At 34.6% G+C, this 25,642-nt stretch overlaps 3 protein-coding genes across 3 annotated transcripts; 2 read left to right on the top strand and 1 right to left on the bottom strand.

The window, feature by feature from the left end:
* Positions 1-735: 735 nt before the first annotated feature.
* Positions 736-2,243, top strand: ALT_1280 (cytochrome P450; the record flags this gene model as incomplete). Its single annotated transcript, XM_089599129.1, has 3 exons — positions 736-1,699; positions 1,762-2,025; positions 2,080-2,243. The coding sequence occupies 3 exons, from the start codon at positions 736-738 to the stop codon at positions 2,241-2,243; spliced, it is 1,392 nt and encodes a 463-aa protein (XP_089456793.1).
* A 260-nt stretch (positions 2,244-2,503) lies between these two features.
* ALT_1279 (homoserine O-acetyltransferase) lies at positions 2,504-3,429 on the bottom strand (the record flags this gene model as incomplete). The annotated part of the gene is made up of 2 exons (XM_089599128.1): positions 2,504-3,275; positions 3,335-3,429. 2 exons carry the CDS (start codon positions 3,427-3,429, stop codon positions 2,504-2,506), a joined length of 867 nt encoding a protein of 288 aa, XP_089456792.1.
* Positions 3,430-4,593: 1,164 nt separating this feature from the next.
* Positions 4,594-5,963, top strand: ALT_1278 (putative trans-sulfuration enzyme YHR112C; the record flags this gene model as incomplete). The annotated part of the gene is made up of 3 exons (XM_089599127.1): positions 4,594-4,782; positions 4,863-5,003; positions 5,067-5,963. The coding sequence occupies 3 exons, from the start codon at positions 4,594-4,596 to the stop codon at positions 5,961-5,963; spliced, it is 1,227 nt and encodes a 408-aa protein (XP_089456791.1).
* Between the last annotated feature and the right edge of the window lie 19,679 nt (positions 5,964-25,642).

The following is a 25,642-nucleotide window of genomic DNA, read 5'->3' as shown; positions in this document are numbered from 1 at the left end:
GGAAGTATGCTTACCTAATCAGACTATTATCATTCTATAGCTAAAAGTCCCTACTATTTACTAAAAATATTTATTATTAGTCATCTGGTACTAGGCTCTTAGTAAATACTAGAAATTATTTTTCCTAAACTTTCTGCCTGATTTCTAAGGCTCTACTAGGCTGATAGACACCTCAGGCACTCATCTATACTAGATGGTGGCCTAAAAGGGTATAGGCTTCCCGCAGATAGTGGTCTTGGCAGACCCCAACAAAAAATTTCGACCTTACCCTAACCCCCCTAGTCTAACCACCTTCCTAGTGAATGTTCTAGAATCTAATATTAGAATATTATAATTTAGTGAATTAGAATCATATATCATTTTTAATCATTCAAAAATATTAAGATTTGACTAACTTAGGGGGGGGGGAATGAGTTACCCTCCTCCCCCCCCCCCTGTCAACCCTAGGATTTGTATGATGCCCCCCCCTGGGCATGGATCATTATAGTGTTAGGGTAGGCAAGCATAGAGAAGGGCAAGTGTCTTCCTTTGCCAACGATCTTCACTAAAAAGATTTTGCTCATTTGCCCGCATTTGTTCAACTGTCATTTATTGTGCCATACCTGAAAGTTGTCTCAGAAGATGATGATATCACAGAGTGTTGCAGTGTCTCTGACACTCACCGTTCTTTATTATTTTCTTCAAGTATTTGTTCGAAACCATAACAGATCAAAGCTGGTCAACGAGCAAGATTGCATGCCACCAAAGCGCTACTACCAATCCGAGCGATTGATAGGATGGGGTCTGCTGAAAGAAAATTTCCACAACTCTAGAAAGAGGAAGATCCTGACTGCGGGAAGAGCCCGCTTCGAGAAATATGGCAATACATTCAGTTCGGTCATGGGCTTTGTCCACATTGTAGCAACGATCGAGCCGGAAAACGTAAAGGCTATTCTCTCTACAAAATTCAATGATTTTGACCTGGGTACTCGGCGAGAGAAAGCATTCCAGCCACTCCTTGGGTACGGAATTTTCTGCACTGATGGAGCACGATGGGAGCATTCGCGCGCTCTGCTGCGACCAAGCTTTGCGCGATCCAGGGTTGCAGACTTTCGTTTGCTTGAGAGACATGTCGAAAAGCTTCTCCGTCTCATTCCTCGCGATGAATCGGTAGTGGACCTTCAGAAAATGTTCTTCGATTTCACCATGGATACTGCGAGCGAGTTCCTCGTAGGGACGTCGGTGGATCGACTGGGAAACCCGGACGACGAGGAGAGCCAGGCTTTTGTCGACGCCTTCAACTACGCCCAACGCTGCCTGATCGATCGAACGCGGTACGGTGCTTTCTTGCCTTTCTACCGCAACAAGCAATTTGATGCAAGCGTTCGGATATGTCACCAATGGATCGACAAGTTCATTCACCAAAACCTCGAGTGTCGTGCGCAAGCTGGAAATGGAAAACAATCCGAGAGCTATAATTTCCTTGAAGAACTTTCCTGGAGATCCAGAAGTTCGGAGGATCTTCGTGACCAGTTACTCTGTGTGCTATTAGCGGGAAGGGACACAACTGCTGGTCTAATAAGCAACGTCTTCTATTTTCTGGCACGCCACAAGGACGTTTTGCAACGACTACAAAGCGAAGTCGCGGTGCTTCAAGGCCGTCCACCTTCCTTCGTAGAGGTGAAGCAAATGAAATATCTCGCCAGTGTCATCGATGAATGTAGGTAACGCTGGTTTCAAATTGAGATTTCCACAACGCTGATTACTCATGTGCGATCACAGGCCTCCGATTATACCCACTCGTGCCTTCCAACGCGCGAACTGCAAACAAAGACACGATTCTTCCTGTTGGTGGCGGTCCCGAGGGCAAGTCACCTGTCTTGATCAGGAAAGGCCAGATAGTTATGTATAATGTCTACTCTATGCATCGACGAAAGGACATTTATGGTCCAGACGCAGACCAATTTAGGCCTGAACGCTGGGACAAGCTTCGTCCTGGTTGGGCCTTTCTACCGTTCAACGGGGGTCCCCGTATATGCGTTGGACGTAAGTTTCTACAATCAAGAAAAAATGAGCTCCGATCTGACTTGATGAAAACAGAACAATACGCCTTGTCCGAGGTCTCTTACACAACAGTTCGAATCTTGCAAAACTTCAGTGGAATTGAAGCTGCAGATCATCGAGGTTGGGCGGAGGATCTGACCATCTCCTGCTGCAACTTCTATGGACTTCAGGTTAGAATGAAGCCAGCAGCTGAGACATGATTACTTCATAGAGTTTGCGACAAATAATATTCCTGCAAACATAGTTGAGATGATGAAGGTGAATGGGTAGAGTTTCAATCAATCATCTTAAAACTAAACCACTGGATCTTAGATTTTATGTAGAAAATTGAGCGTATGCCCTTAGCCTGCAAGACATACTACGTGAAAATTTTCGGAGATATTCTCTGGTCTTCTATGTGATGACCTACTAACGGATGAAGATATTGAATTGAGTTTGTTAGAGACGATACGTTTAGATGCTAGTCATAGACTATGTCAGGTAAAACTTCTTGCCGGAATTCCAATATTGCCTTGTTCAGATATGGCGCTGCACTCGACAGGACAGCATCATGACCATCTGAACTTTCAATGATACACAGTCGACCATTCGGTATTGATTCTGCGAGTTCGTGCTGCTCCTGAATTGGATGGAGGATATCGGACGTTACCCCGATGACGAGTGCTGGCTGTTGTATCGTGGCAAGTGCATCCTGAACGGATTCATTTATAGATCGGCCGCGTCCAACATCATGTGTATCCATTTTCCTCGTGAGCGCGATGTAACAATTTGCATCAAATTGACGGGCGAAGGAGTCACTATCCTTGTGCGTGTCTGATGATGGCACTGGGAACATTTTTCCGGACGGCGACCCGTTATTGCTAGTGTTCCCATAGGCCAATTCGGTGCCAAGTGAGGTGCCAAGTGAGGGATACCTTGATCCCTCAACTGCAGATTTGCTTCGACGAGTCAACAAAGCGCACATTCCGGCCGCCCGGAGACCTCGAATCGGTGGCCTGTGCTGTGAATACCACCCGTCTTGGTAATCTTTGTCGCTGAAAATACTTTGCCGCTGAGCCTCTGCCCAGGCGATCCCCCAGGCGCTCTGCGCCCCTGTGGCTGCAACGGGAACAATTGATCGCACAAAATCGCCTTGAAAAGCCCATTCAAGCGCATGCATACCACCCATGGAGTGTCCGACTGCCATGCAGACTTGTCGCACACCGAGCCTTTCGAGAACCATACAGTGGATCCTAGAAGCCAGCTTAGTCCAAGACAGTTACACACACATAGCAAGTGAAAAGGCCCCTACCTGACATCATCGCGAATTGTCGTCAGTGGAAACATTGGGCCCCTGGCTCCTTTGAACACGTTGCGCGGACTTGCGCTTCCAAATGGACTCCCCATCGAGTTTATGCAGATGATAAAGAACCGTCGAACATAAAATGCATGGCTTTCATCCCCTAACAAGGCTGACCACCATGACGACACGTCGGTGCCGAGAAAGGCGGGATGACAAACAACAATACAATTGTTGCGCTCCCGCGAAATGCTACCCCAGGCTCTATATGCTATTGGCACATTTTGAAGAATGGCTCCGGACTCGAGCTGGAATAATGGGATAATCACGGTTTCTTGCTCCAAGCCGTTGAGAGACCTTGGAGTCAGAGTTTCTCTCATGTGTCCGGAGCCCTCGCCGGCATCCATGCTAATTGGCATTCAATTGTTGCTGGGTGTTATGTTGACAGGGTTAGCACAGAGAATTCGTTCCAAGTCCTTTTTCTCCCAAATACTACGATCTAGAGCCACGACTACCACCCGACTAGTTCGAGCAGAAAATGGAACATATGTCATGTGCATACAAGATGATAAGAGTTCATTCACGGTCAATGCAATTGGTCGCGACTCCAACTTCGAAGTCGTCCCCGAAGAGTCGCAATCGACAGTAACATTGAGCAACTGCCTTGTATAACTAGTCGATATAGCCTGTGGGTATGAGGGACCACATTACAAATTTTCCCCACTTTTCGACTCTTCTCTCCTCTCGGGGCTTAACGCATCGGCAAATCAGGTTTCTGTGTATACAAGTGAGACGGTTGCCTGTGGCCATGATAGGCACGCACAACAGCAATGATATTTTACGCTTTGCCTTACTTACAGTACCCGTCATGACGATAATTAACCGCCTGCGGTAATTTATATGTGGGTTGCGGGGCAATGCGGGAGCGGCCCGGCTTTCCGACAGTACAAGGAACTCATTGATAACGATTCTCCATCTTAGTGGTCGATGTCTGTGTTGTTGCCGTGGCGCTCGGGGACAATTTGAAACAAGTACATGGTTTTCGAGCTGACAAAAAGGAACCCGTCGGACTGACTGTCGGAAACGACTTGTGATAACGGTTCTTAGGCAATATTTGATCCTAGAGTTAGGCGTTCTCCGATGTCGGCCTTGAAAGTAGAGTTTCATGCGAGAATTGACCAGACGCAGATTCGCTACGTTCTCGTTTACAAAACCCAGATTTTGGCGTTTGATGCTCTTCAAATGTTAGGCTGTTGTTCGCGCCATTCATCATGTCTCGCTATACAGAGCCGCTTGACCAGGACATTCCTTGGTCGCTGTCCTCTTTGCAACTGCACGGCGATGACTTTCTAGGGGACGCCCAAGATATTGCTCCTCCGCTCCATGTTTCCTCCACTTATAGATATCCGAAAAAGACTGAAGACTTAGTGCCACTTTGGGAACTGAAACTACCAGCTGCGGTGAGTCTCTACTCCAATGCCTTAAATGAACCAAACCGTTGTTCGCAATACTGATCGGATTTGCGATTACCAAACTGCAGAAATTGTCAAATCCGCAGTCACACATTTATTCCCGAATCTCGTCTCCGACAGGGACGAGACTTGAGCTGCTTCTCGAATACATCTTGAAAGGAAAGGTCGTCACATATGCATCTGGTGTTTCGGCGTTCACCGCTCTTCTCGTATGTTCTTCTATTCTTAAAATAGCATGAAGAGGACTGATGATAGTCTTTTGATTCTTATAGATTCTTCTCAACCCCAAGCGGCTATGCATGTCACCGGGTTACTCAGGATGTGAGAGTGCCTCTGGAATCATCAGCCGGCTCAGTAGCATGAGAAGGCTGCCATTAGATTGCGACATATCAGAGCTCCAGGAAGGGGACCTCTTACATCTGGAAACACCTTTGAACCCCACGGGCGAAGTGCTCGAGATCAAGAAATACGCCGACAAAGCTCACTCTCGCGGCGCATTTGTCTCGGTCGATTGCTCCTTGGCACCTCCCGGACTCCAGGATCCTTTCGCCTGGGGTGCAGATATTGTGATGCACTCTGGCAGCAAGTATTTGGGTGGTCACAGCGATATCATTTATGGTGTGCTTGCGGTCCGACGCGATGAATGGTACACACAACTGTGGAAGGAACGGATTCACTTGGGTTCGATCATCGGTCAAATGGAGGCATGGCTTGCCGTGCGCAGCCTGCGAACCCTGGATCTTCGTGTTGAGCGACAGACGAAAAATGCGGACGAGCTGGTCTGCTGGCTGTCGCAGCTCTTGACTGCGAATCCCGAGGAAAACAGTGACGCTCGGTTGGTACAGGCTGTTGTCGACGGGATGAAACATGCCAGTCTTCAGACGGAAGACATAGCTTGGATCAAGCAACAAATGCCAAATGGGTGTGGGCCACTGTTCGCGATGATCATGAAGACTGAAGAACTTGCCAAGTCCTTGCCGTCAAAGCTCAGCATGTTCCACCATACATGCAGTTTCGGTGCTGTGGAAAGTCTAATTGAGTGGCGAAAGATTGCGGACAAGAAAGTTGACGGCAGGTTGCTCAAGGTCTCTGCAGGTATTGAACACATAGATGACCTGAAAAGAGACCTGCTCAATGGGTTTAATGCCATCATGAAAGATCAACATTGAAAAGATGCCCGCGTTGCAAAACTGTTTGCAGCTGAAGCACTAGCTGCATAATACGGGCAGGCATCAAGTATGAAGATGAATATTCTGGAATACACAAAGACTGTTCTATCTTATTAAAAGAGCCTGTCAGCATAGATCTGTCTTCCCTCTCATCTTGCATGTATGCTTGAATATTAATGCTCAGAAAGTATACATTCCTGGCCCCAATAAAAACACTTCCATAATTGGTGCGTACCACCTAGTGGATCCACTTTTCGAGTCAATCAGCTGTGGTTCTTGCAGAAGCTGCTGGAGCTTAGGTATAATTTAATTTGTAATTTCACTTTCATTGCGCGCAGTCCCTATCCACAGGTATCTAATACAGTTTGCAGAATGGTAAATAGACCTCTAGTGCTGTATCTAAAGCAGAGATAATATATACACTTAACAGCTATACTTTAGAGGGAATCTATTAAAAGATTATAATCCTATACTTAATACTTAATACAGAAAATAATTACTTCCTTAAAGGTTAGCTAGACCTACTTCATAGGTATCTATCTTATAAGTATAAATTTATTAGCCTTTAATAAGAATAAGGGCAGTGATATATACTATTATTAAGGAAGCTTCTTTAGGGTATATTAGGTTATTTTTAATTTCCTAGAAAAGTGCCTAGGATCTTAATAGAACCTATATATCTAGGTTAGTTTAAGGAAATTTATAAATAGATACTGTTTTATGTTATTTGTATTTTATCTTACTTATTTAGATAATGTTTAATCTATCTCTATAGCCTCTTATCTATATTAAATTATACAGTTATTTAAGTATAGTCAGACAGTATATAAGTGCATGCTGCTGGGAACTAATATATGAAAAGTATTATTCTTCACTCTGTCTTAACCTCTATTTATCACTTCATCTTTTGGCCGGCCATGGAGTAAGATTATAAAGCATTTCCCAGGGAGCACAAAGGGTTCGAATTCAGACTCAATATAGTACCAAGTGTAGGAATTGAAAGGGTTGGATTCTAGTTTGCATGAATCGGCGTGTAGCAGAGGACATTTGGGTTATTAGCAGCGATACTGACAGGATCGGGCACGACTTAGACTTGAACGCTGTTCACTGGCTTAATGTTTGTGTCAGATGATCCCCAGCACTAGGTCTTTCGGACTGAGTATTCGAGGTTCAACCTCCTCACTGCAGCGTTTTTTTTTTTTTTTTTTTTTTTGTTCTTTTTTTTTTTTTTTTTTTTTTTTTTCCTTTTTCCCCAAGAGCTGGGGCCCGCCGAAGGCCACTCCAGACAAATAGAGTATACTAATTCGTAGCCGACCTGTCTTGTTTAACCAGTTATCTGCGTCTTGAAAGAGTAGGCCTAAAATTAAGATTACGTTTAAACCAAATCTGCGCATATACACACTTGGTGTTGATTGGGCGACTATAAGAGCCAAGGACACCTGGACAGATTCAACTGCCATAGTAACAGAAGAGCCAGTGACAAAAATGTCTAAAAGCATTGAAAGCGGGGAACGAAAATGACAACAAATGAAGCCGAACTGACAAAACTGAGGAAGCTGCGGAGCAGGCTGGTACCATGATGTGCATTGTCGGGATGATACACACACACACAATTCATTAACGCCCGGCGGCTCAGCCGAAAGGGCAACTATCACTGATCTATCAACACAGATTCTAATGTACATCTGCTGTGTCTCCTTCAGGCCTATACATAGATCCCTTCAGTATATGTCCTCTCAGCTGTTAACATCATAGGAATCCCTGCAGGTTAGTATTTTTGTTAATAGACTGGCTTGAAGGCGCTTCTTTAAGTGTTCAACATCCTATCCTTAGCAGTTGAAGTGCGTCTACCATTAGCATAAGGTGGTTGGTGTAGGTTAGTTAGGGGAAGGATGTCATTGCGTTGATTAACATAGTTAGGCGGCATTGAGTCAGCCCGTGGCGATCGCAAATTGTATTAAGGCTTGTACTGCCTCCAAGTTCGGCGTCCATTGTTAATTATTAGAAGGCGATTTCCCGCCCAGGCAGAGGGAGAAATTACCCCAGTAAGTATGAGTATATTATAGCAGTGTGATCCGTTGCGTGGTCCACTTCTGATATTAGAAGAGAAAATACTCCATGGGTTCTCTTATTTATCTGCATGCACACTGGTCTGTCTACGCAATATTAATCCAGTAGAGATACCCATTTAATCTTGCCATGCCGGTCTGGAGTTAGGCCAGCACGGTCGCTTCATTCCACGATAATCCATCATACAGCTGTCAGGTGTGTTTTCCTGGGAGTGTCGCATCTACTCGTTTGATGTGTCTTCCTATGTAGGATGCCAGGGGCCAAACACCACAGGAGTGGAATTCCTGCTTGGCATTGTCCAGTTGCGCCTTGCCTTTTATCGCACGTTTACGAGACTTGTGAGATAAGAGAGGGCAGCCAATGCCATTTAATGGCATAATATGCTCAACAAGGAACCTGGGTATATTAGCCTGGCTGATATTTGTCTATAGTAGGCCGCTTACATATCCATAATAGGGGTGTTGTCTACTTCTGACACAGTAACGGGCTAGTATAAGCCATGATAAAGATAAGTGAAAGCTGGCATTGTGGACAGATTCTTATAAAGCTTTGGACGATCAGCATGATAAGCTCCACCTGAGTGCCCATTGTCATTGTGTCTGTTTGTGAGTTAATTAAAATGGAGATACCCTTGCTGGGATTGTTAGTATTATGGAAGGTATGTGCAAAAGCTTTCTTGCAAAAGGAAGATTACTTGCTTTAACTGCTTCTGTTGTGAATAAACCCCGCCCATGGGACTGGGTCGATCTCACAGCTACAGGACCAATGTAGGTTGTATATTTAAGAACTGGTGGGCGACTTTTTTTCGCCTCAAGCTGTAGTTGTGTGAACTGATACTTGCTGCTCTCTTGTTCCGTGAGTCGCGCAATGGCGCGATTGAACTCGCTCTTAATGGTGGCATTATTTGGGAATTCCTTGGTAAGTAGTTGGTGAGCGTCACAAGCTTCACGAAATCTCTGCAGATAGTAGAGAGCCTAAGCTTTGCAGAAAAGCGCTTTCTTGGAGGGTTTGGAGCCTGTGGAGGCTATCTGGAGATTGTGGAGAGCCGCGTTAAATTGGTGAGTCTTGAGGTATGTGAGTGCATGATTCAGTTTAATAGTAATGGCTGTTTAGTTAAACACGGTATTTTCAGTCTTTCTGTTCCTAGGCTTGTTTTCCTGCGCAGTTCCCTTTGGACATTGTGAAGAAACCTAATAGCCACCGAAGTTGTTCTACATGATGTGTCCATCCTGTTTATAAGTAACAAAAGACAGCGCTTCCAAAGGGTCTTCAGCATTAGGTAGATAAATTGACTTGTTGCGGAGTAGTGCTAATGACGACAAACAGATCACCTACTGATAGTAGGTGACTTGGTGGACTGGTAGAGGGGCTGTGCACAGACAGGTTCTTACCAGCTTGTTGGTTGATCTGCTGAGCAAGCCTACTTGCTAAGCTGATGAATGTAAGCTGTAGAGGATGAAACTCCCATACTAGGTTTTCTTGGTCGGGAGACGTCGCTCAGGTACTGACATTTGATGCTCATGACCTGCGCATTAACAGGACCTGGGCGCGCGGGCCTAGGTCTAGAGAATACTTAGATTAGTATACCTGAATCTTAGCATTGCTTAGGCCTCTATATATCCCAGGTACACAAGTTTATAGCTGGCTGATCTGTAGGCCACCTTTCACACCTCATGCATATGTTTATGGGCTGCATCTTAGGAAGCAAAGGCAAACTTCCTAAGGATTTCTCTTTGACAGCTACTATGTATCTTACTCACTGATAGTAGATGCTTTCATCTAGCTAAGCAGGCAATGTCTTTGGTAAATAATGTCTGAATATAAATTAATCTCTGTAGGACAACACAAACTATACAGTTATTGGCGAACTACTGGATAGTTCTCTAGAGCTATTTAATATAATGTGGCCCGGCATCTCTTAATAAAACCCTGTATGTTAGTGCGACCACCACTATAATATAAGAACTGCCGCCTTACTCCTGTAAAATGACTGTAAGTGTTCTGCTATAGTAGGATGGAGAACCTGGTATATTCCAGTAAACATGATAATATCACCTTTTAGTTTGGTTGTAAAACTAGTTTCTCTATCTCCTTAAGCATGGACTCTGCTAATTCCTCTAGTAGTGTCCCCAGTGTTTCCTCTAAGTTACTACTCTCTTTTAATAATTCTATAATGGTCTACTTGATCCATTGCCATGCCTTTACTACCTAGAGCTCAAAGAGTGCCTTTAATAGAGTATACTTATGAGTTATATAAATAATAGTAAGAATATTGTAGGTTAGTTCCCTTAAGACACCCTCTTACTGGTGACTGTTGACTGAACCTGGACTTGAGGAACTTTTTAAGCGCATTGCTATTGTATATCTCTTTCAGAGAAATTCTGAGAAAATAGCTGTTAATGTTGAATTTGCCATCTGCTTGTTGCAGGCGGAGGATCTTTTTAAGGTTAGGGGTATCTGACGGCCTGATGTGGTCGGGGTTGCTAACTGCGCAGTGCCTGCTGCTTGAGGATGTATTCATAGTGAGCTGGGATGCGCCAGCTGGTAAATCAGGGCTATTGGTACTAGATTCAGAGGTATAACAGCTATGGTGACTATAAACTGTAGGTTCTAGCTTGGCCTCTATTTCCAGGATCTCAGCTCCTCCCTGAAAGTCTCACAAGCTGGAGCAGAATAATCCACCATGGAGTTTAAGGTTGCCGTCAGGCCATTAGCAGAGGAGGAATTATCTGGAGCAGGTTCTGGTGAGGTGGTTCGTCCTCCCAACCGTAACTTGGGTGGGATGGTTTGTCCTCCCAACCGTAACTGGGGAACAGGACGGCGGCGACAATCCTTACCACTATAGGCACGCTCGGCTGAGAGGGAGCCATATTAGAGAGAAGTAGCAGTTTGGAAAGCTTTAATGGACATAGTGGAAGTAGTATATCAGGACTGAGTCAGCTGGGAGACTTTAATAGCATCTACTGTATGGAGTGATATTACATGTTGCTGGGCTGTGCTATGATTAATAGCCATATAGCTTATCTACTTACTAGGTATAGACTATATCTGCCTGATGTGCTATGCTTCCTACTCTAGAACCTTTTTAAATCCTACTAGATTATTAGACTTAAGGGCTGGGTTAAGTAAATACATCTAGCTTTGTCTGGTTTTATAGTTATTCATTAATGCCTTTACTATAAGATAGTGAATAGCTGGTTATTTAGCTACTATCTAAATAGGCAGCTGTACTATGAGCTTCCCTCCTCTCTTAGTTATTATAGTAATTCTAATTAATTTAGGCAGTAAGTCTAATCCACTCTCTAGCATGTAGTAGAGAGAGAAATATAAGAATATACTTAGTACAGGGATATAGTGTAGAGCCTAAACCTACTTAGGGTATTATATACTATATCTAGTAATCTACTGCTTAGATGTCTTTATAGGAAGATCCTTGCTAAGATCTATATTACACTAAAGGTAAGATAGTTTTAATACTAACTTTAGTATTTATATTACTCTTTCCTGCTAGGAACTAATTAAGGACTCTAGCATAACCTCTATATAGCTACCCCCTGCTGCCTAATACCCTTAAGCAGGTGATAAGAAACTTAATCTCTAGTTCTTAAAAGAATCTGATATTTAAATAACTATTTAAGGTAGTTCTGCGCACTAGCTATATTATATTATTTATATTCCAGACCTTACTATTAGTTAATAAGATCACACTAGTTAGTATATTATTCTGCTTATTATAGTGATCTAGAATACTGTGCAGTATGCTATAAATTTTAGTACTACTATAATTTACTTAGAATAGATTAATATACTTTAAGGTGATATCCAGATTCTCTTAGCTATATCTTATTAAGGAAGGCTATAACCATATAACCTAGGAACTAAAGGAGGTGATGTTAAATAAGTATACTTTAGGGAGACTAGAGTTGCATTTGGTCCAAGTTTGGGTGAGTCCAACTAGGGTTGGAACCGAACTGCTGCAATTTTAAGTCCAAATCTTAGAAATCAGAACCAAACCTGATCTGTTCTGATTTAGTGCAAGTTTTACCATAAAATCTGCTACTAGGCCTAGCTAGGCCCCTACTAACTAACCATGGTTAGATTCAGTTTAATTTTGGGTGAGTTAAACTACTATCATTTAGTGAATTTTTGCTATTCTGAAATTTTAAATGATCATTAACTGCTATACTATCTACCATACTATTACTATATCTATAGAAAATTAATATTTTTATATAAAATATATAGTATTTATTATTATAATAATCTATATCTAAAATATCAATTCAATATCTAAAGGGTTGAATGGATGGTGGTTAAAATCATACTTAGATTATTGAAGGTTAATATATATATATATATATGAACCACCACTACTTTTATACCAACCTATAACAGAAATGGTTACTCCCTTATTTCTCACTAACCACTAGGTATTTTGAATTAATTTTTATATATTTAGATAGCCTAGATCTAGGGCTATCTAGTGGTATCAGAATTATAAGAGATATCTAAGTATTTAGTGATTTCTATCCAAAATGGTGAGGGTTGGTTAGTTATAGAGTTGCATTTGGTGTGAGTTTGGGTGAGTTCAACCTTAGTTGGACCTAAACTGCTGCAGTTTTAGGTCTAAATTTTAGAACTCAGAACTAAATTAAACCTAATCTAGGTTAGTTATAGTTTCACTATAAAAAACTATAGCTAGGCCTAGCTAGGTATAGCTAGGCCTATACTAACTAACTATAGTTAGATTTAGTTTAGTTTTAAGTTAAATAAACTACTATTCTTAACTGCACATCTTAAGCTTATAATTGTCACACCCTGGGATCCGTCTCTGCTGTTCTCTGCTAGTCAACTACTTTGGGAACGGGGTGATATAGTCCCTGGACTATATCTGATACTTACCTAAGGCCTACTAACCTAGTAGCCTAATGATGCAATGATACAATGATCTAAATAGGATTAAGGACAACCAAAGGTAACACAAGAATAATAATAGTAGAGATAGAAGCAAGGCCTATTAAGTATATATACTTAATAGTAGAGAGTAACTAATAAATTAGACTAGTGAACTTATACTTAAGTAAGATTAATGTATTAAATATAAGGAACTAAACTAAGAGTGCTAGATATAGTATAAATAAGTATCCTTATATATCCAGAGTTCCTCCAAGAGTAGTCATAGTAGATGGTATAATAGTATACTAGTAGATAGGCTTTTGATCAGTATATAATTTATATTATATACCTGTATACTATATTACATAAGGGGCCATATCCAGCATCCTTAGGGCAAACCTAAATTATCCTCTATAAGGTTGTGGTATTATCATTTAGTAAGCAACTACTGAACTATTTTTCTGCAGAAACCTATCTAGATTAAGTATTCCTCTAGATCATGCCCTGATCACTCTGGGATTAACTAGTAATTATTAATCTTTAGGTTTCTGCCTATTACATCTGCCTTACACTAGTACAGCTATATTAGTGCTATAATATCACCTCCCCCTCTCTTAGCATTTCATCCTCAAAACTTAATTTAAAAGGCGGCGCTTCCCTAGGTAGGTGTATTTTTATCTTTTTAACTATGCTTACTCATCATGCCTAAGTATTATACTAATACTATTCTTAAAGGTGTTCCTAAGCTTCCCTACAACCATGACTAAGTTACTAGTTGTATCTATTAGGAAGAGTATATTATTAAAAATAGTTTTATTACTTCTTTCCCTTGTGATTGTTATGTATCATTAGGTGAGATTTACATAATGGATTAGACTTATTAGTATTTAAAATATACATTATATACCTATTAGGGTTGGTTATATAAGAAAGACTTCCATACCAAAAAGGAGTAGGATATTCTGAAGAGAGCTAAAAAGAAGATCACCTCTAAGTTATCTATAACTAATAATAAGTTAGAGCTTCTTTACCCTAAGCTTCAATAGTTGCAAGAGCATTTAGAAAAGATTTAGAAAGAGTTAATAAAAAAATAATAGAAAGTTACTAAGTCCTTAGCTCATCATTCACAACTTTAAAAACAACAAAAGTTTCTTAAAGAATATGGTTTTAAAATATTAGAACATAATACTAAACTATTGCAGATCCTGGATAAAAAGAAGTCTTCTAAGCAGCCTAATCCTGCAGCTAAAATCAAATAGCTAGCTATAACTTCTAAGAATCCTAATTTTAATTAGATAATAACAGAGATTAATCAGATACCCCCTTCCTTCTGGGAGAACTTTAATTTCCCTTTGAATAGTACTGTTAAATGAGTTGGTGGCAGCCTATTAGATTCTTAATAGGCTCCTATATATTTTCTGAGGTATTATAGCCTTTCTATTTTATAAGGTAGTATGGTTTTCTACTAACTTACTTATAATTTAAGATTTCCTTAACTTTATACTCTTATTTAGTGTTATTATTAATTTCTATATTTTCAGTGATTTTTGCATTCTTTAGTGCTGGTTCTAATAATAAGATATAAAATACTAAATAAATTTTTGACATGCTCCTTGGTAGTTATAGTTTATAGTTAACTAGTCCTAATTTTTCTTTAATAACAAATAGTCTAATTTTCTGATGGTCTAGTTTCTAACTTAGCTGTTTTATTTTAATATTTTAATAGAGTAGGTAAACTTTCTTCCTCTTTTTTAGGTCTAGAGCACTCCTATGCTTCTTATTATAGTAAATTACTATTTTAAGGTTTATAAATTTAATATCCCTCAAAAGTTGAGTCCTTAAATAATTAATAGTATCTACTAAATCTATAGCTTCTTCTACTATAGGTACTTTGTTCTGTGGTTCTCTAATTAATGTAGGGTTATATCTATAGTTAGTAAAGAAAGGTATTTCCCCTGTTATTAAGTAAATGGTGTTATTATATATAAACTATACTATTAGTAGGTAAACTACCCAATTATTTTATTAGTAATTCACATAGTGTTAGAGATATTATTCAACCATCTAGTTAGTTTATTCTATTTATCTGTTAGCTTATGGATGATATATAGTCATAAGTCTTTACTTAATTCTTATTAGGTCCATCAATAATTGCTAAAATTTTAATATAAATAATTTATCCCTATCTAATGTAATGTATTGTGGCATTCTATGATTAATAATTATATATCCTATAAGCAGAGATGCTAACTGCGATGCTATTATTATTATTATTATTATTAGGATTAAATAGATGAACTTTGTGAGTCTATTAATGACTGTCATTAGGTAATTATACCCTTTTGACTCTGGTAGTGGTCTAATAAAGTCAATAGTAATCCATTCCTATGGTTTTTTTGGTGTTTCTGGTGATTATATTTTGCTATATAGCTAGTGCCTAGCAGGCTTATCTTAGATGTAAGTCTTATATTAGTAAATGTATCCTTGTACCTTCCTTCTTATATTTAGAAAGTAGTAATTCCTTAAAATAGCTTCAGCTATTTTTTTAGTTTCTATATAACCATGCATTAGGTTATTATAGTGCCTAGTAATAATCTTACTTCTTATATACTTAGGTATATAGATAAGTCCTTACAGGTATATTAACCCTTACTTATTAGTGGTTATATACTTATTTTCTGCTAAGTTTTTAAGTATTTCCTAAATAATTTTATCTTTTTTTATTACTTTAATAATTTTCTAAATAAGTAGGTCCTCTTGCAGCTTAATAGTTGCTATAAGAGTATAGTAGTTATATATTAATAACCTATCTTCTTATTATTTCAGGATTACTAGCTTGATGGTTTTCCCTTAGAGTTTATAATCTAGCTGTTAGCTAAGTATATTAGCTTATCTATTTTCTGTTCCTTTATAGTGAATAATCTTGAAATTAAACTGTAAGAGTATCTTAGCCTATCTAGCTTATCTCCTCATCAGTTCTTTTATAGTTGTGAAGAATGTGAGGTTCTTATAATCTATCTTTATAATAATAGTATGCTTTACTCCTTCTAGGTAGACTCTCTAGACTTTAAATACTACTACTATAGCTAGCAGTTCTTTATTATAGATATTATAGTTGAGTTCTGCTTAGATTAACTTATGTAAGTAGAATATAATTAGTCATAGTCTCCTATTATCTCCTAGTTATATTAGCCTTATTCTAATCGCATAATCCAATGCATTAGTTTTAAGGGTTTTTTCTTTTTCTAGGTTATTTTATATAAGAATTAGTGCACTAATAATTTATTTCTTAATTTTAATAAAAGCTTTGTTACAATTTTTATCCTATTTAAATTCTTTTAATTTTTTTAGTAATTTAAAGAGTGCATGCATAGTCTCTGCATATCCTCTAATGAATTATTAATAATAATTAATAAGTCCAATAAACTATTGGATGTATTTAATATTTTCTGGTTATAGCTACTCTATAATTACTTTCACCTTATTAATATCTATATAGATCTCTTCTGTGGATATCTAGTGTCCTAGGAACTTGATCCCTTAAATATAGAATTTATATTTCTTTAGCTTTAGCTTGATATTTACTTCCTGAAGCTTTTCTAGTATTTAACTAATATACTCTACATATTCCTCCTCCTTTTTTAAGAAGATAAGGATATCATCTAGATATACTATTATAAAGGAGTGTAAGTATTCTTATAATACTTTATTAATAAATCTTTGAAATAATGTGGGCGTATTAGTGAGCCTAAATAGCATAACTAAATATTTAAAGTGCCTAAATTTTATTCTAAATACTATTTTCTATTTATTACCATCTGCAATCTGAATGTGGTTGTAGGCATTAGTGATATCTAACTTTATAAACTATTTCACTCCTCAGATTTAATCTTGGATTTCGTGGATTAACAGAAGTAGATAATAATCTTTAATTATAATTATATTCAGTAGTCTATAGTCTATATAAAGTTATAGACTCCTATCCTTTTTTAGTGTAAAGAGTACACCATACCCTGCTAGTAATTTTAATAGTTATATCTTCCCTAGTTATAGTTATTTATTAATATACTCCTTAAGTACTTATAGTTCTTTCTCTAATATTTAGTATATCTTTTTGCATATTAGTGATTTTCCTTCCTATAAAGGAATTTAATAATTATGCTTACTATATTCTGGTAGGATATACTACTTAGGTTATTTAAATAATATCCTAAATTTTAAATATTCCTAGGGTAAGGCTGGTTCTAATTTTAATTTATTCCCTAATTAGTTATTCCTAGGTTTAGTGTTCCTGGGACTAATCTCCTTGGGATCACCCTGATCCTAATTTATTATTACTGAGAATAAGTAGGGTTCTAGGATAAAAGTATTCCTAGGAATATTATTCCTAGGATTACTTTTCCTTAGGTTATTTATTCTAGGTTCTGGTCCCTAGATATCCTCTCTATTACTTTCTAGTATTATAATATTAGTATAGTTACTATCTTACTCTAGTGCCCATCCTAGTAGTTCTATTATTATAATCCTCTATAATGGTTTTATTACTACTAGCACTACTATTATCTTCTAGCTAGTTACTACTCTCTTTAGTTCACCCTTTAACTGCTTAGTATTATTATTCTTCCTTTTTATATTAATATACTATAAGGCCCTAGTTTCCCCTTAACTCCAGTCCTATCATGGGCATTCATATTTAAACTAGATTTAATTTATATTCTAGTTAATTACTAGGTTATGATTCCTAAGCTATAGAATCCCTAACACTATATTATACTATCCTATTAGTATAATATTAAAGTTTAGATATTTAATATATCCTAATATAACTATTAGAACTGGTCCTAACTTAGTTATAATTATAAGAGTCCCTAAATTCTCTCTATTCAGACCTATAATTAGTTTAGGTATTACTTTTATTTTCCCTAGCAGTCCTAGTTTCTTTATAAATTCTAGGTGTATATAATTTCTAGTTACCCCTAAATCAACCATTACCCCAGCTGGTTGATTAAGGATGTATGTATCTAGCTTCAGATACTTAGCATATTGCACCTTTATTACTATAAGGTATTAAGTTTCCTATTATAGTATCCTAATATTTTATAGTAGTATAAGGAAATATCCTCCCTCTAGCTTCCTATTATAATATATAATGTATTACTCCTTAAAGCATGCTGTCCAGTATATTAGGTTATATTCTAGATATCTTCTATATCCTTTATAAGAGTATTTAAGCTTCTAGCATAGATAGGTATTATTCTGTTTCATGATTTCTGGTATTTCTAGCTAAAATTCTGCTATGTATTTATTATTATAGTAGATACTATAATTATTACTATAGCATATAATCCAGGACATACTTTTGTATCTAGAATATACTTAAAAGTATTAATATAGGTACTAGTTATAATTATATAACCCATAGACTAGTCCTGGCAGTTTCTTTTATAAAACTTCTTAAAGTTCTATATAGTACTCTTAATTCTATTTCCTGTATTTTTAATAATATACCATATATTAACTGTAGTAGATTATATATTATTCCTAAGATTTAACCTAAGTCCAACATCCTAAGTTTTAATATATGCATCCTTTTACTCCTTACTTAACCTTTTCAAGGATTCTTTCATTTAGTTAGTATACTTCTAGTTCTACTAACTATTTTCTATCTAGCTATTATAGCTATGCAGCATACTAGTCCACTTTATTATTATTTTATAGGGATTATTTATAGGGTGTCTTAGGAATCTTATAGGGCTGCTCCTTATTAGGATTAAGGCCTACCTACTAAGTTCTATACTCTTTATTAAGTAGATTAATAGGTTAGTTAATAGTAGCCTAATCTATTATAGGAAAATCCTCTTAATCTAGCTCTTTATAGTTGGTTTTCTTTTTATTAGAACTAATAGTCTAATATATCTTACTAGTAAGTATTATCTATTAGTAAATAAGCCCTCCTAGTGTTACATTCTCCTAGTTAATAAGACTATCTATATTACTATTTAGTAATTTCTAATTAGTAGCTGTAAGAATATTTAAGTCTTTAGCAGGCTAATCATTATTTATACTTTTATAATTAATAGAGGCTTCCTTTTTAAGCTTAACTTTAATTTCTTTATTACTTAAACTTATATATTCCTAGTATAGTTTTTTAAGTTATTTATTAATTTTAATGGTTCCTGTGGTGTTATAACCTTCTCTACTAGTTATAGTATTAAGTTCTTTTATTATTTATAGCTGCTTCTTACCATTCTGCTTACCCTTCTAGGGTTACTACTTATAGGTATTTAATATATATCCTAGCTTCCTATACTAGAAGTATAACTTTTCTTTTCTTCACCATTCTCTCTCCTTATTAGAGAGTGCTATTTATTAAGTTATATCTAACTCTATTAGTCATAGCCTATAAGGATCTGTGTATCCTTAGCTCTATGGCTGAGCTAGCCTCCTATTATTTAGTTAATAGTTTGTAGTATACCTGTTACTAAAGCTATTCTAGTTACTTTAGTCTTTCCTACGCATGTAGAAGTCTTATAGTTTATTATTAATCTTAACTGCCTGTATAATTATCTTACTAAGCTTATCTAGTTACTCTATCCAGATCAACTTCTCTTAGATTTCTGGCTTTAAGCCTTCTTTAAATTATATAATATTCATATCCTCATCCCAGCTCAGGTAGGATATAATCTATTAGAATTTTAATATATATTCCTCTATAGATCCTGTTTACTTAAGCTGCTATAGTTATTACTCAGCATTTCTTTCCTTATTAATATCACTAAAGGTGTCCTCTAATTACTTCTTAAAAGTATTATAGCTGGTGAATATTTTATTAGTCTTAGGGGCTTAATTATCCTCTTTATATTCTTAGTAATCCCTAATGAACAGTTTAAACTAATTAAATACTGGTCTGGTTAGATAGGTTACTATGAGCAAGACCCTTTCTATCTTAGTAGTAAGTCTTTCCCTGTTTATATAGATATATATATCTAGCTATATAAAGAATACTTATAGCTTGGACCTATTTCTATTAAATAGTTCAGATAGTCTGACCTTAATAGACTTAGCTATAAGTTAACCTTCTAGTTATTAGATATATTCCTAGAGCTACTTAACCATGCCCCTTAGTTCTTCTATTAAAGACTATAGCTGTTATACAGCAGGCACCTAACTAATATTTAAGCTAGTAGGGGTTTATAGCATATTTCCTGCCATAATATTTGATATTAAGAGTTAATCAAACTTCCCTAAAGCAATTCATTCTATATAGTATTTAATTTATTACACCCTGGGATCTATCTCTGCTGTTCTCTACTAGTTAACTACTTTAGGAACAGGGTAATATAGTCCCTAGACTATATCCAATACTTACCTAAGGCCTACCAACCTGGTAGCCTAATGATGTAATAATATAATAATCTAAATAGGATTAAGAATAACCAAAGGTAATATAAGAATAATAATAGTAGAGATAAAAGCAAGGCCTATTAAATATATATACTTAATAGTAGAGAGTAACTAATAAATTAGACTAGTGAACTTATACTTAAGTAAGATTAATATATTAAATATAAGGAACTAAACTAAGAGTACTAGATATAATATAAATAAGTATCCTTATATATCCAGAGTTCCTCTGAGAGTAGTTATAGTAGATGGTATAGTGGTATACTAGTAGATGGGCTTTTAATTAGTATATAATTTATATTGCATACCTGTATACCATATTATATAAGGGGCTGTATCTGGCATCCTCAGGGCAAATCTAAATTATCCTCTATAAGGTTGTAGTATTACCATTTAGTAAGCAACTACTGAACTGTTTTTCTGTGGAAACCTGTCTAGATTAAGTATTCCTCTAGATTATGCCCTAATCACTCTGGGATTAACTAGTGATCATTAATCTTCAGGTTTCTGCCTGTCACATCCGCCTTGCACTAGTGCGGCTGTGTCAGTGCTGTAACAATAATATATAATAATATCTCTTTATATACTAATTATTTTGATTTAAGATATTATTTATATAAGAGTTAAGATACTAAGGTTTTATCTTAACCCAGTAAGTAATAGATTTAAGTTATATTAGGTAAGTTTATAGTTTATAGCTAGAAATATAATAATATATATAAATATATATATAAACATTATAAGTATTTATATATAATAGTAACTATAATATATTATATTAGTCCCCTTATGCCTAGTAATAATCTAAATATACTTAATCTAACTATAGTTAGATTAAGAAAGGAATAGATATTATATAAATATCTTTAATATATTTAATAAGGTAATATAACTAAGTATATAAAAATATAACTATATAGTATATAACTATATAGTAAAGGTAAATAACTAAGCAGGATTATAATAAGAACTAACTAATTATATATATTATATATAACTAATAAAGAAATCTATATCTAAACTATATTCTTTGATATTTACTACCTCTTAAGTTATAAATACTAGATTAAAATAAAGAATATTCCCTTAATAGTAAATATAAATAAGTATAAGGTATTATACTATAGTATAAATACTTATCTCCTAACTAGAATATAGGTTTTTAAATATTCTCTTCTATTTTATCTAGAATTTTAAAAATGGCCCTATTTTTTGAAATAATCTTAGATTTTAAAAATACCCCCCTTTCTTAAAAATTAATAAAATCTAATCTTACTATAATTAGATTAATAAAGCTCCTATATTACTACTTAGGTAAGTACCTTATAGTTTCTATTTATACTTAGACAAGCCTATTTACCTTACTTATTACAGGCAAATCTAACTATAGTTAGATTTGCCTGTAGTGAGCGGCATACCCTTCCCTTCTATAGTTAGATTTACCTGTAGTGAGCGGCATACCCTTCCCTTCTATAGTTAGATTTACCTGTAGTGAGTGGCATACCCTTCCCTTCCACTATTTATTTTCCTGATTTTAAATTCTAACTATAGTTAGATCTATGGACACCATAGCTAGTAATAAGGTGGTAGCTATACTAAGAAAGAAGGGGAAGACTAAGGTAATAAAGACTAAAGAGGTAAATAATACTATTACTATAGATATAATAAAGGATAATACTATATACTAAGAACTAGAGTAGAGTTATCTTAGGACTATTATTCTTAATATTTAGAACCTAAGCCTAGAATAGTAAATAGGATAGAACTAAGCCCTTAATAAAGATCTAATTAAAAAACTAAAGCTTATATTAAAAGCTAGTACTTAAAGATTCTTTATTAAAGATAGACTAAGGGTATTAATAGATTCTAGATAGTATAATAAGCTATTATAGTATACTATTTAGCTTATATATCTAGATAAGACTTTTAACTTTAAAAAGGCTACTAATAAAAAGGTATTAGTAGCTATAAAACTCTATACTATTAAATACACTAGTATAAAGGTATAGATTAAATCTAACTATAGTTAGATTTAGTAGCTAATATATACTAAGATAAGTTAGTTATAATCCTATTAATTCTACCCTTAGTTAACCCCCTAATTATTATAAATAGGTAATATTATATTAAAGCCCTTATTAGTCTCCTTAAAGAGTAGGCTAATAATACTAGACTTTCTATAAAAGATTAGTAAGGATAGCCTATTATAGTACTAACTAATAATATAAATTCTTACTATAGTTAAATTATATAATTATTAATGGGAATAGATATATAGCTAGGCTGCTAATATATATAGAGAAGATCTTATCTTACTAAAGATTCTATAGGTACTAATAGCTAATTAATAAACTATCTAGAAACTAAATATAGAAGGATTTAATACTATCTAGTTTATTAGCTAATTTAAAGCCCTCTTACCTAAAGAATAGGAGAAAACCCTATTACTAACTAAGATAGAAGGTTAGGTTAATAATATCTTTAGTATTAACCTTACCTACTCTATATAAATTCTTACTATACTTAGATATAAGTAATTCTACCTACTTATCTATAAGTATTATATAATATACTATAGTAAAAAATATTTTAACTAGCCTTTAATAGATAATATTATATAAATAAAACTTAATTTAGTAAGTAAGAGCCTATATTAGTATTTATAAGGTATAGTAGCTAATCTAACTATAGTTAGATTTAGATAGCTAAGTTCTATAAATTTTTTAATTTTACTAAAAAAATCTTTAGTAATTATAAGTATTCTATATCCTTATCTAATTAGTAAAAAATCCTTAAGATTAAGGAAGGCAATCTAAATCTTATATTATAGATTTTATTCTTTCCTAAATATAAAGACTACTAGGATAGGTAGAAAAGGAAGAAGATATCTTAGTTACTCTTTATAAAATATTAGTAGTAAGTTAAGCTCCTATAGCTTAGGTTACTATTCTAATTAGATAAGTATATATATACTAACTAGTAACTAGGCTTCCTATAGATACTTAATAATAAAGAATATATTTAAGTTTTTAAAAATCTTAGGGCTAATTATACTCTTAAGTACCTAATATAATAAGTAATAGTAATCTAACTATAGTTAGTTTTATACTAATATTTAACTAGGTCTGATTAGGGCATCCTATATAGAAATATAGTAATACCTCTTAAATCTCTACTTAAGTATATTATTATATAGATAGACCTAATATAGGTCTATCCACAGGCTACTAGTAATATACTAAAGATTTTTACTTAGGTTAGTACTATTAAGAATATCCTATTTAAGGATACTAGTTTAGTAGATAATATAGAGATTTCTATTAGATCTCTAGGTAGAAGTTAAGAGTAAGAATCTCTAGTAAGATCACTATATTAATAAATAGGTAAGCTTTAATCTAACTATAGTTAGATTAAAACTAATAAAATTTAGTTAAGCTTCTAGCTAGATATCTTAGAGACTAGTACTAAGATTATTATTTATTTTAATTACTTTAAGGCTCTATACTAGTAATAGATTATTAAATTAATTACTAAGTATACTAGATAATATCTTACTAATATAATAGAAAAGTTTAATAATAATAATAAGCTAGTAGGGGGTTCTTATATCTATTCTAACTATAGTAAGATTACTAACTATTACTATAGGTAAAGATTTAGATACTATACTACCTATAGGGTAGTATAACTATAATAACTAACTTTATATAGAATTAAGTACTACAGAAGGTGAAATTACTAAATATAAGTATAAATTATATCTTACTAGAGCTAGAAGGGAATATTAGTAGTATCTTATAATATTACTATAAATTAAAATACCTAATATTAAACACCCTTAACTAGGGATAGAAAGCTAATAAGATAAAAAAGAAGAGAGGTACTCCTAGGATTATTCTAAATCTTATAAGCCTAGAGCCTATCCTAATCTAACTATAGTAAGATACTTATCTATTATAGGATAAGTATAAGATAGTAGTAGAGATCCTATAAGAGCTTATAGTTATATTTAACTAATTTAGTTATAAAACTAATATTAATAACTCTACTAAGAATCTTAGTATATTAATCCTTAATTACTATAACTATAGTTCTAAGCCCCTATCTATATCTTATTAATAGAAAGGGTTTTTAGTATAATACCTTATAAATCTTATTATAGAGGAGGATAAACTTTATATATAAGTCTATAACTTAGCAAAGTCTATTACTAAGAACTTATTTAAGAAACTAACTATAAGGAAGTAAAAGTATAGAAAAGATAGGCTCTATAATCTAACTATAATTAGATTAATAAGATTACTAATTAATTATTAGCCTAAAATACTATAGAGTAGTAGAAGAATATAGATTTATAGATTACTTATTAGCTCTTAATTAATATTAAATATTTAAGTAATATAGAATATTATATATATAGTAAAGAGCTGCAGAAGCTCTATAATAAATTAGTAATTATAGTTAAAAATTAAGATTAGGCTACAGGGTAGGAACTTATTTAGAAGATCTATAAACTAAATATATAATATAAAATTAGTAATAACTATATAACTAATTTTAAGGAGAATCTAATTATTAAAGTAGACTATAATAAGGATAGTAATAATAATCTAAATACTACTTAGAGGATTATAGATAGTATAGCTTAGGGGGTCCTAGATAGTATAGCTTAGGTAGATATAAATAGTAGAGCTTAAGCTAATATAAATACTAGAGATAGTAACTAATAATTTAGAGCCTCTGGGTATTAGGATAGTTTATTAAGTCTTAATCTAACTATAGTTAGATTTAAACTTAGTTATCTCTGAAACTAACTATAATTAGATATAAACTCTGTCTTCTATAGGTACTAATAATTAGAGCCTTTTATAAGGCACTGATAGTTAGAGCTATTAGGATAGATAGATGGTTTAGTAAGTACCTAATCTAACTATAGTTAGATTTGAACTTAGTTATCTCTAAAACTAACTATAGTTAGATACAAACTCTATCTTCTATAAGTACTAATAATTAGAGCCTTTTATAAGGTACTAATAGTTAGAGCTATTAGGATAGATAGATAGTTTAGTAAGTACCTAATCTAACTATAGTTAGATTTAAACTTTATATTCTAGATCCTTTAGATAAGTATATTTTATACTTTTTAACTTAATAAATTTATAATATTATAATCTTACTAACTTCTTTATTCTTCTCTATTCCCTTAACTCTCTAACTTTAAAATATATTATTTCTTATATCTAGAGTAAGTCTATCTAAAGGGTTATCTTCTTATTATCCCTTACCTCTAGTATTACTTCTATACTAGT

The sequence above is a fragment of the Aspergillus lentulus genome (genome assembly GCF_001445615.1).
Source record: "Aspergillus lentulus DNA, contig: Alt01, strain: IFM 54703, whole genome shotgun sequence".
Lineage (NCBI taxonomy): Eukaryota > Fungi > Ascomycota > Eurotiomycetes > Eurotiales > Aspergillaceae > Aspergillus > Aspergillus lentulus.
The sequence above is the reverse complement of the archived record's forward strand: the minus strand, read 5'-3'. Positions and strand labels throughout refer to the sequence as shown.